Below are 12,412 nucleotides of genomic sequence, written 5' to 3'. Positions count from 1 at the left end.
ATAGATGTGGGAAGCTTAGGGGTGTTATGCAATGGCTCCCAAAAGGGTGAATTGGGTGGGCCGGCCAGCCACCAAAGATCCAAAAGAGGAAGGGTTTCAGGTTACTTCCCCTGACCTTGAAGCCCATGGCTGCACTACAAAAGCAAACCTGAGGCTGGGGTGTGTCGAAATCAGGATGCTTAACAATGATAATTGCATTCTTCGGAGATCATATTTTCTTAAACCGGTGTCGTCTGGCGGTTCATGTTCAACACAGCTTGTCCTGAATTGTAGCAGAGCCAGGGTCCTTGCTTTGAGGGTCGCAGCTCAGGTTTGGCAGGGCCCAGGAAGAGTTGAAATCTCAAGTCTTGCAAGGAGAGGCTGTCTATAAGACAAGGAACGTGTCCCTCAAAGGAATCCAAAGGAGAACTGGGGGGAGAGAGAGAGAAACACAATAAGTAACTGGCATATTATTGGAATCATATAATTGTAGAGTTGGAATGAGGTATGATATGAAATTCAATATTACCGTATTGGCCTGAATATAAGCCTGACTTTCCCCCCAAATTACGACTGTGAAAAGTTAAAGTGCGGCTTATGTTCGTGACCTTACGGTATGCAGCCAGGAGTGTGGGGCACCGGCAATGCAGCCTGGCTCCCACCCCCCAGTATTCAGTCAGGAGCAGCAAGGAATGGAGCTGCTTATATTTGGGTATTTTTTCTTTTTCTCTCCCCCCCCCCTCCAATTTTAAAGGTTCGGCTTATATTCGGGTGCGGCTTATATTCGGGCCAATACAGTATTTCTATGTTGTTGGTGTATGTTTTGAAATAAAAAAAATAAGGCCTTATATATATAATAAATGTTCATAACTGCATATATAAACCACATGTCTGAAACCCCACAGAAAAAGTCCTGAAACCATTTTGTCCCTCCCAAATTGACCTCAAATCTTTCTCTGCAAGGTCGAAGGAAAATGGAAAAGCCTCCCCATTGTCTTTTCCTTCACAAATCCTGTCTTAAGGGTATGTCTGTGTATGAATAGGGTGAGCCTGTGACCTGGCTCAGGAACGAAGTATTTATCATTACAAAAGACTGGCCAGGCTCCCCAGGATATCCAATCAAGAAAGCATTAACAGGTAACCTGCCAGACAGGAGGTAAACAACACATTCAGATTTCTGTTGTAGGTAGATTTCTGTTCTGCCTCTTCTGTGATGTAGGTATGATGTATCTGGGGGATGGTCTTGCGCTACTCCTGTGATGTAGGTATGATATTTCTGGGGGTGGTCTTGGACTCCAGGGCGGGCAATTTAAAATGTCTATATAAGGGCGAGCACACCTTTGTTCTGGGTCCTCCTCCTTTCCTGCATGTGAGGGGAGCACCCTGTTGCAACAGTTCTGCTGCTTTGCATCTCAATATTCTCTGGTTGGCCTCTGTTATTTTCTCCAACCGATGGAGAACCTACAAAGGACTCTATAAGGGCTCTTGTGTCCCCCATAAGGGAACAAGGGCAGATTTTCGTTTATTACAGTTTCTATTGCGGTTGGGAGGGCTGGAGTCCATATTCTGCCTCTCTTGAAGCTTCAGGAGTCACCAGGTGCATTTTGCACCCGGCTATCGGCAACTTGCAACCAAGTGAAGATGCCAGGGCTCCAGGATAGCGCCTGAGAATCTGCACAATCTGGAGGTGCATGCCTGGGGATCCTTGGATCTTGTCTGTTTTCACACACTAGCAACACAATTGTGTAGAATCAAAAACTCATACTGAAAAATGTGACTTTAGAGCCATCTGGCCCAAAAAAATGGCAACTAGGCATTCTGTTTTGGCAACTGTAACTCTGGTTTAAGGAGCCATTCGGCACCCAGCTTATATATCTGAGTTTCTCACACTGTCGCCAGGTATATATAGGAAAGGGCGAGGAAGGAGGCGGAGCTCTGCACATCATGCAAAATCTGCCGCGGACCGTACAGCTGTGGTGGCAGTAAATCTCTCCCGCTAACAGAGACCTCTTTGGCTCTCCTGGCTTGGAGTCTTTTCCAGCACATGTGTGCAAGATTAAATTCACTCTCTCTTTCAAGGGTTGAGTTCTCCCAGAGTAGGATTGCTCCTTCCATGCCAGCTGACAGACCTGGCGAGTGGAGGATGAAAGGAGGTGCAGTGGGGAAAGCTGCCGGTCAGTGTAGACGACACTAGATAAGATGGACCGATAGTCTCTTTCTATAGGTAAAGGTAAAGGTAAAGGTACCCCTGCCCGTACGGGCCAGTCTTGCCAGAGTCTAGGGTTGTGCGCTCATCTCACTCTATAGGCCGGGAGCCAGCGCTGTCCGCAGACACTTCCGGGTCACGTGGCCAGTGTGACAAAGCTGCATCTGGCGAGCCAGCGCAGCACACAGAAACGCCGTTTACCTTCCCGCTGGTAAGCGGTCCCTATTTATCTACTTGCACCCGAAGGTGCTTTCGAACTGCTAGGTTGGCAGGCGCTGGGACCGAACGACGGGAGCGCACCCCGCCGCGGGGATTCGAACTGCCGACCTTTCGATCGGCAAGTCCTAGGTACTGAGGCTTTAACCCACAGCGCCACCCGCGTCCCACGTCTCTTTCTATACTCCTATATACTATACACCCGCGTCTCTTTCTATACTCCTGTTTAAATCAGCCTTCTGTCAGAACAATGAGGACTAGAAGCTTGCTTTATTTTTAAAGAAAAGACCATGGCTCAGTGGGAGAGCACTTGGTTTGCATGCGGAAGGTCCCAGGTTTGATCCCTCAGAGGGTCTAAAGACTTCCTGTCTCTAACAACAATAACAACAACAACTAATAATTTATTATTTATACCCTGCCCATCTGGCTGGGTTTCCCCAGCCACTCTGAGTGGTTCCCAACAGAATATTTAAAACACAATAAAACATCAAACATTAAAAACTTCCCTAAGCAGGGCTGCCTTCAGATGTCTTCTAAAAGTCAAATAGTTGTTTATTTCCTTGACATCTTATGGGAGGTCGTTCCTCAGACCTTGGGGGGGGGCAGACTATATTTTTTTTGGGGGGGGGGAATGAATGAATTCCTATGTCCCACAAATAACCCAGAGATGCATTTTAAATAAAAACATGCATTCTGCTCATGTAAAAACATGCTAAATCTGCAGGCCGGATTTAGAAGGCAATTGGGCCGGATCTGGCCCCCGGGCCTTAGGTTGCCTACCCATGGTTTAGGGCTTTAAAGGTCAGCACCAACACTTTAAATTGTGCTCAGAAACGTACTGGGAGCCAATGTAGGTCTTTCAGGACCAGTGTTATATGGTCTTGGCGATGTTCCCAGTCACCAGTCCAGCTAGAGAGCTGTTTGTGCCAGTCAGTGAAGTCAGTCATGTGCTAGGTAGACTGATGGGCTGGCTCAGTAATAAGGCAGCTTCCTCTGTTCTTATTTAAATTGACTCACCCTTCAAAACCATGAGGACTGGAGTCTTCCTGTTGTGCACCAACCACAAGCAGCTAGATACTCTGGGGGTTCCAGGTGCTTCCCGGGGGGGAAAGATGGAGGAGGAAGAAGAGGAAAATCAAAGCTTGGGCAATGTTGTGGCTGTGACCAGAGAATGAAGTCAATGCAAATGTAGATTGTAGGCTCTCTGGGGCAAAGACTGGGGGAGTTTCAGGGTTCTGTGCTGGATCTGCAAACACCCAGTTTCTTTTCTTCTTTTTTTAATAATTTTTATTGGTTTCATTATACAGCACCAAACATTAAAACAACAAAAAAGGCAAACAGAACACGAAAAAGTAAAGAGAAAAAAAAACCCAAAAAAACCACACCCAAAAAACCAAAAGGAAAAACAGTACATAACATAAGATACAAACAAATTAAACTTATAGTAATTAGATAACTAAATCACATAACAATAATTGACTTCCCTTCAACTCGGTTTTGCAAACACCCAGTTTCACGTCACCACTCTCCTTCCGCCTGCTCCCTTACAGAGCAGCTCCTGCTGATGCAGTCACGTTCGCCGTGAAGCACTCGGATGACGTCGAGGTCGAAATCATCAGCGACGGCCAATCGGAGCATGCCCCTGCCAATGGCGGGAAGCAGTGGCCTCTGGACCCCAAGATCACCTTGAGTATACAGATGACGCATCCCAGCACTGAGGCCAACGACAACAAAGTAAGAGACATTCCCACACTCGTTGCTTCCCTGAGCTGGTAGGCTCAGTTTTGCATTCCAAGCAGGGGCAGCGTTTCGCAGTGGTTTCTGCGTTGCAGCGGGTTAGACTAGATGACCCTCAGGGTCCCTTCCAACCATACAGTTCTATGATTCTTTAGCCGTGATTACTGCACTGCAAAGGCTTTGACTAGATGGCCCTATGGATTCCCTTCCCACTGTACAATTCTGTTACAGTGGTGCCTCAGGTTACATGTGCTTCAGGTTACATATGCTTCAGGTTACATACGCTTCAGGTTACGGACTCCACTAACACAGAAATAGTACCCTGGGTTAAGAACGTCACTTCAGAACCGGGAAAGGGGGTGGTGGGGCTTTGGGAATCCAAAGGGTGTACAATTATATTCTGTTTCATTAAATTTTGTTTTGCCAATAACATAAAAATGGGGAATTCGGGGAAGGGAATTGGGGCCGACCTTAGAAAAAGATTTTTAAGAATAAGTATTGATGTATAAAGATTGAGGTTTATAAGTTAAAATTGGTTAACTAAAATGAATTAGAGAAAATAAGGTAAAGTTTGGGGACAAGAACTTGCTGAGCTAAAAATTGGAACTGGAATACAAGAAGGGGAGGTGTGGGGAAGTCAAGGAAATTGGTCATTGACAGTAAGAAATGTAAATTTTATGTGTTTTTAAGTGTGTTTTTTTGTTTTTTCTTTATTTTTTGAAAATTCCAATAAATATTTATATATATATAAAAAAAAAGAACGTCGCTTCAGGATGAGAACAGAATAGTGCTCCGGCAGCAGGAGGCCCCATTAGCTAAAGTGGTGTTTCAGGTTAAGAACAGTTTCAGGTTAAGAACGGAATGCATTAAGTTCTTAACCCGAGGTACCACTGTATTCTACAAGTATCAGGACTTGTAGGATTTTTATTTACAAATGTACAGCTTGATCAGGACAGGTAGCAAGCAGCCAGGCACATGGCGAGGCAGGGATGGGGGCAAACACTGCAAATGCAAACGCTGCAGTTTACATTTACCTTTTAGGGTGCATCAGCACCAGTTTTCTTAACAGTTGTGAGGGGCAAACGTGTAGGGTCATGTGAATCTCTTGTTTCAGTTCTGCTTCCAGCTGATTGCAAAACTGAAATCACTCTTGGTGTCTCTAAAGGGGCTGTGTGTGGCAAGGGCTGTGGTTTTGTGCCAGTCCCCTAATGCTGCAAGCTTCATCCTCAAAAATACCAAGGCTGGCAGTTATTTTCCTGGCATAGAGACTGGAGAGCTCTAAGCTCAGAAGGGCTGGTGGTGAACATGCAGCTGACCCTTATCTGGCACAACGTATCCCTGGATCCCTTTTCCATTTCATAGGATTGTAGCGTGGGAAGGAACGCTGAGGATCATCTAGTCCAACCCCCGACAATGCAGGAATCACAGATGGCCACCCAACCTTTGCTTTAAAACTGCCAAGGAAGGGGAATCGACCACCTTCCAAGGGAGGCCATTGCACTGTCGAACAGCTCTTGGTGTCAGAAAGTTGTTCATTTATTGTAACTTGAATTTATTGGTTCTGTTTTTTGTTTTTGTTTTCTGGCAGTTCAGTTTGTTTGGTTTTTTTTAAAGATATTTATTAAAGTTTCCAATTTTTTATACAAACAAAAAACAAACAAAGAGATAAAAAAACATATAGTTCATAAAACATACTTTTCAATAACAAATTTCTCTGACCTCCTCATACCTCCCCTTCTTGTATTCCATTTCAGATTATTTGTTCAGCAAATCCTTAACTTAAAGCATTACAGCTTATAATATCACCTTATTTTCTATCCAAACCCTTTTTTTCATCCATGTTCCTTTTTGAATTTATTGGTTCTGATCCTACCCTCCAGAACAGGAGAAAACAAGCATGTTCCCTCTTCCATGGGACAGCCTTTAGGAAGATGGCTATCGTATCTCCTCTCCTCGAGTCTAAACATACCCAACTCCTTCAACCATTCCTCATAAGGCTTGGTTTCCAGACCATCATCATCTTGGTCACCCTCCTCAGCAAATCTCCCAGCTTGTCAATATAGTTCCAGCTTGTCTCTTTCGCTTTTTAAAACTTTAATTCTGCATTGTATGTTCTTTCCTTCCTCAGGTAACTGTGGGCTATTATGGTGAGAATGGAGGCCACCCCATTGACCAAGCTGGCGTTTTCCTGACGGGAATTGGTAAGTATGAAAATGTGCTCTTCCCCTCTCTTTCTCTGTTTTCCCCCCTAGGATCATAGAGTAGGGAAGGACCAGATGGCCTTTCAAACTCTGATTAGAAACCTCCAGCGAAGGAGTGTCCACAACCTCCCAAGGCAGTCCGTTTCACTTTCTAAAGGTCTTGCTGTCAGAAAGTTCTTCCTGATGTTGAGATATTTGAGAGACAGCTATCCTGTCACCTCTGTCTCCTCTTTTCCGCACTAAACATACCCAGATCCTTCAACCATTCCTCATCTGGCTTGGTTTCCAGACCCTTGATCATCTGGGTTGCCTTCCTCTGCACTCATTCCAGCTTGCCAATATCCTTCTTAAATTGCCGTGCCCAGAACTGGACACAGTATTCCAGGTGTGGTCTGACCAAGGCAGAACAGAGTGGTATGATTACATTGGGACACTAGACTTCTGTTGATGCAACCTAGAAGAGCATAAGCATTTTTTGCTGCTGCATCACACTGTTATGTTAAGCATGTGGTCCACTAATACCGCTAGATGCTTTTCACATGTACTACTGGCACGCCAGGTGTGTCCCCCATCTTATATTTGTGCATCCGGTTCTTCCTGCCTAAGTGCAGAACCTTACATTTGTCCCTGTTGAAATTCATTTTGTTAATTTGGGCCCAGTTCTCCAATCTGTTAAGGTCATTTTGAATCCTGATTCTGTCTTCTGCGGCATTAGCTACCCCTCCCAGTTTGGTGCCCTCTGCAAAGAGGCAGCTTTTGTCTCCGCACCAAGGAACTGTCGTCTGACGCAGCTAAGAAGCTTCCACTGTTGGAGGCTGCCATTCTTCTGAATCCCAGTTGCTGGAGGGCAGAGGGTCCTGTATGCAGACTTCCCATCGGGGTATCTGGCCGTCGAGTGTGAGAACAGGATGCTGCGTTAGATGGGCCATCGGCCTGATCCTGCAGGCTGTTTTTAGGATCTTTCTTATGCTATGCTTCTATCAAGCAGTTTTAAACTCTTGCTAAACAAAACAACTCTGAGCTGGCACCCTGGAATTCCTGGCGGCATCTGGAAGAACCTACCAGTGCTGGTTGTGGAGGTGGTGGAGCAATTTTTATCTACAGCCGTACCTTTGTTCTTGAATGGAATCCGTTCTGGAAGTCCATTTTGACTTCCGAAAATGTTCGAAAACCAAGGTGTGGATTCCGATTGGCTGCAGGAGCACATTCGGCTTCCGAAAAAAGTTTGCAAACCGGAACGCTCACTTCTGGGTGTGTGGCATTCAGGAGCCAGAATGTTCGAGCCACAAGGAGTTTGAAAACCAAGGTACGGCTGCATTCATTTTGCTCTGGCCTTTTTTGTGAAAGCAGGGAGCTCCTTCCACCCCAGCTGTGCTGGCTCTTGGGGCCGTCGCTCCAGAGAAACCGTAGCCGTGAGCGTTGTCCCTCTGGTCTCCAAGGCAGCAGCGAAAACAGCTCTCCAGCAATGCCGGGGTTGTCTCACATGATGGGTCCGGATGCCGTCGGGAAACCGGATAGTTGGCCCGCCTTGAAAGGTGGATGGGTGGGTGGGGTGTATGTTACTGGACTCTTGAATCAGGCTAGCAAGGACTGTCTTACACACACACAAGCTTTGTTACTTACTCTTAGAATCATAGAATTGTAGAGTTGGAAGGGATCCCTGAGGGTCATCTAGTCCAACCCCCTGCAATTCAGGAATCTCAACTGAAGCATCCATGACAGATGGCCTTCCAACCTCTGCTTAAGAACCTCCAGTGGAAGAGTCCACCACCTTCTGAGGGAGTCCATTCCACAGCTGAGGTTTAGTTGGAATCTCCTCATTTGAATCCATCCATTTGGGTCCTGCCCTCTGGAGCAGCAGAAAACAAGCTTGCTCCCTCTTCTGTGTGCTCCTTGAGGACTAGCGCCTTGCATTATTTTTAGAAGGAGGCAATAGCTCTGTGGTGCAGCACCTGCTTTGCATGCAGAAGGTTCTGGGTTCAATCCCCAGCAGCATCTCCAGGTAGAGCTGGGGAAAGACTCCCTGTCTGAAGCCCTGGAGAAGCTGCTGCCAGCCAGTGTAGACACTGCAGGGGTAGGTGGACCAGAGCTCTGGCACATCAGAAGGCAGCTTCCTAGGTTTTTAAGACCTAGGAATGGATCATTCAGATCCATGAAAGGTGGGATATTAGGGGGAAAAGCACAGTAGTAGCATGGAACTGTTATAGATGGATCGGGAAACTGGGAAACTACCCAATATCTGGCTTTTCTCTCTAAGTAAAGGTAAAGGTACCCCTGACCGTTAGGTCCAGTCGTGGACGACTCTGGGGTTGCGGTGCTCAGGAAATGTCCCAGATATGCCACAAAGTGGGAAGGGCTTGCTGACTTGACTTTTGTATTTTTCTAGAGATTTCTCTGGATGTCGATGCTGACCGCGATGGGGTGGTGGAGAAGAACCACCCCAAAAAGGTGAACATTTCCTCCTGCTTTTGTTTGTATAGAGATTTGCAAAGATGTGGTGAAGAGATTTTTAAAAAATGCCGGGGTGGGGGGGTAACCCAGCTTTCAATCCCTTCACCAGCCTGATCAGTGCTTTTCTCCCTAAAGAAATGTTATGGGGTACTCTCATTTTCCTACTCATATTGAATTACTGCCCCTCAATGAGGCCAAACTTAGATTACCAAATGTTTAGGGGTTTGCATACCCCTGCATCCCCCCAGAAAAAAAAGCACTGAGCCTGATGCTCTCCACCTGTTTGGAATCACAACTCCCATCATCCAGTGCCACCGGAAACGCTCTCTCTGTGCCTGATGGGTGTTATAGTTCATCACAGCTCGAGAGGCACCCAGGTGGGTGATGGCCGGACTAAGGTCACTTGCTGGGCCCGGCACAGAACTGGCCCTTGGCTTCCTAGGATGGGAGCAGATCATTTGAAGCTCTTCTTCGTGACACTAAGCTCTCCTCTCTGAAATCTGAATGCTGAAATCTGCCTGAAATCCTGGAGAGCTACTGCCAGTCAGAGTAGACTGTACTGAGGTGCATGGACCAGTGGTCTGACCTGGTGAAAGGCAGCTTCCTTGTAATATCATAACTTTCAGGACTGGGTCACCTGCCTCCTTAGTGCCCACCTGCAATGCCTGATCCCGGTTGTGTGCTTCTGTCCCCAAAGCCTTGTGGAAACAGCTCTCCTCTCCAACCAGCCGTCCGGGAAGGAGGGGGCGCAGGACGGAGTCAAATGGGGTTATCCCTCAGCCCTGCGAGGCATTTAAATTGCCATGAAAAGCTCCCACGGAAAGGCTGGGACACTCTGTACGAAAGGGGAGCCTCCCGCTCTGCGCTGCCCTGCCCTGCCACCCGTCCTTTGGCACAGAGGCCCTCCATTCCTCCAGGCTCCCTGCTGAGGCGAGGCAGTGATCCATCTGGGCTGCAACGCTCCTTGGAAAGAGCCTCTTGCTACCCTGGGGTCAATCGGGGCAGAGTGCTGTGCCCAACAGAACTGCAACCCAGAGCCTTCCTTAAAATCTGACTCCCAAGGAAGAGTGGCACTGAGTGTCCCAGCCACTGTTTAGGAGAAGAACGTCAGGAAAACCCCATGCTGATCAGGCCAATGGCTAATAATAATAATAATAATAATTTTATTATTTGTACCCTGCTCATCTGACTGGGTAGCCTCAGCCACTATGGGCAGCTTCCAAAATACAGTGGTACCTCAGTTTTCGGATGTCTCTGTTGCCAAACGTTTTGGTTTTCAAATGCCAAAAACCCAGAAGTAAACACTTCCATTTTTGAACGCGCCTCAGAAGTCCAATGGCTTCCGCTGCTTGTTTTTCAATTTTCTCAACTGAATTGGCAGACAACCCTTTGCGCCTCGGTTTTCGAACGTTTTGGAAGTTGAACGATCTTCCGGAACGGATTACGTTCGAGAACCAAGGTACCACTGTATACACAAACATAATAAAACAATAAATATTTTTTAAACTTCCATATACAGGGCACCGCCTTCAGATATCTTCTAAAGGTTGTATAGTTACTTATTAACTCCATACCCTCCAACATTTCCCTGATGGAAAAAGGGACGTCCTAAGGAAAAGAGGGACAGTCCGAGATCAAATCAGAAACCGGGACAGCTTCTGTAAATCCAGGACTGTCCCTGGAAAATAGGGACACTTGGAGGGTCTTCAAAATGATTGTCAACCTCACTGAGACAACTGATTAAATTTTTAAAATTTACTTATTTATTTCACAATGGACATTGCTTGGTTGTAGAAGGGGGGGAAATTCTCAAAGGTAAAACGATACAATTATCCATAAGAATAATGATTTTTTAAAAATCATTGAAGGCCAATGCATGCAGAAACTCACTGACGAACCCACAGTAATTGGGTCACAAATCTGCAAGAGCAGAATGTGCTGCTTTGTATAGTTACTCATCTCCTTGATATCTGACGGGGAGGATGCCACCACCGAGAAGGCCCTCTGCCTGGTTTCCTGTAACTTGGCTTCTCGTAGCGAGGGAACCTCCAGAAGGCCCTCAGAGCTGGACCTCAGTGTCCGGGCAGAACGATGGAGGTGGAGACACTCCTTCAGGTATACTGGGCCGAGGCCGTTTAGGGCTTTAAAGGTCAACGCCAACACTTTGAATGGGGAGCTTACTACAAGCCAATGTAGGTTTTTCAGGACCAACGTTTAGACAGTCCTGGCAGCCACTCCCAGTCACCAGTCTGGCAGCTGCGTTCTAGATTGGTTGTAGTTAACTGATGGAGAACGTCCAGCAGGCAGTGGGGAAACAGAATTTATCTTATTGGCTTAGCACTGGTTCAAATGAGAAAAGCAAAAAGGGGAAACCCTTTGCCCCATTCTGCTGGCTAAACTCAAGAGGCAGTGGTGATGTAGTGGTTAGAGTGTTGGACTAGGACCCAGGAGAGACAAGGGTTCAAATCTGGCCCCCGGTCCCCCGGACTCGGCCATGAAACGTGCTGGAGTAAGCCTGGGCCCTGTCACTGCCTCTCAGCCTAGCCTACCTCGCAGGGTTGTCGGGGGATTAAATGAGGAGAGGGAGAGCCACCTTGAGCTCCTTGGAGGTGAAAGTGCCATCGAAATGCAGTGAAAGTGTTGCCATTCCAGGCGGTGTGGACGTGGGGTCCAGATGGGCAGGGTGCCGTTCTGCTGGTGAACTGCGATAAGGAAAATCCGTACACCGGAAAGGAGGACTGCCAAGATGACAAAGTCTTCTCGAAGGATGGTAGGTGGGGTCTGTTGAATCCCGAAATCCCTTTTCTTTTTTTTGGTAACAGTATTTTATTCTTTTTCCAATCTAGAAAGTTATGTTTGTTACTCAGCAATTACATTCTAATTCAACAAAACTAGTGTCTTCCTGCTCACTTGACACTGATGTTTGTAACTCAAATGACATACAATTGCTTCTTAAGGTTCCGCCTTACCTAACTTCACCCTCTCTGACATGTTTCTTAATATATTCTGCTATTTTCTTGCACTTCAAACCCCGCTGTGATCCTTGCATTTGTGAAATAATATTTTATATAGACTAGAAAAGAGGTTCCCGGTCCTTAAAAGGGTCTAGATTTGTATCAGCGCTGTCAATTTTGCCATCTCTGCGTATTCCAAGATTTTCATAATGAATCCCCAAATTCTGATGTGCATTTCTCTTTTCTTTTCCTCCCCCGTGCCCCGGGTCTCCTATCCTCTCTCTGTCCCGGGCATCGAACCCCCACAGACCTGGAAGACATGTCCCGCATGATTTTGAGAACAAAAGGCCCTGACCGGCTGCCTCCAGGCTACGAGATGGTCCTCTACATTCCACTGTCCGACTGCGACAAAGTTGGGGTCTTTTACCTGCAGAGTAAGTGGGCTGTCTGTTTCCACTCTCTCTGTTGTGATGTTTTTACTGCAAGAGTCATCAGGACATAAGGAGAGCCTGGCAGCTGGATCAGGCCCAGTGCCGGCTCTGGTCCAGCCTCCTGTTTTTGCATTGGCCACCCCAAAGAGAAGCCTACAAGCAGGACCAGGCATAAGAGCCGTCTCCCCACCTGCAATTTCCAGCAACTGAGATTCAGAAGCTTTGTTGCCTCTGACC

The 12,412-nt window shown here is 46.8% G+C and overlaps 1 protein-coding gene across 2 annotated transcripts in view; it reads left to right on the top strand.

Moving 5' to 3' along the window:
- The window catches only part of LOC128419859 (protein-arginine deiminase type-2-like), a 104,420-nt gene that overhangs the window by 54,062 nt on the left and 37,946 nt on the right, over positions 1–12,412 (top strand). For both annotated transcript variants that reach the window (XM_053401050.1, XM_053401049.1), the window contains 5 exons: positions 3,952–4,135; positions 6,267–6,339; positions 8,726–8,787; positions 11,443–11,560; positions 12,053–12,178. In XM_053401050.1, the coding sequence (XP_053257025.1) occupies positions 3,952–4,135; positions 6,267–6,339; positions 8,726–8,787; positions 11,443–11,560; positions 12,053–12,178 (563 nt within the window). The remainder of the gene's footprint in view (positions 1–3,951; positions 4,136–6,266; positions 6,340–8,725; positions 8,788–11,442; positions 11,561–12,052; positions 12,179–12,412) is intronic.

Source organism: Podarcis raffonei, chromosome 8 (genome assembly GCF_027172205.1).
Source record: "Podarcis raffonei isolate rPodRaf1 chromosome 8, rPodRaf1.pri, whole genome shotgun sequence".
NCBI lineage: Eukaryota > Metazoa > Chordata > Lepidosauria > Squamata > Lacertidae > Podarcis > Podarcis raffonei.
This window is presented reverse-complemented; position numbering and strand designations above follow the sequence as displayed.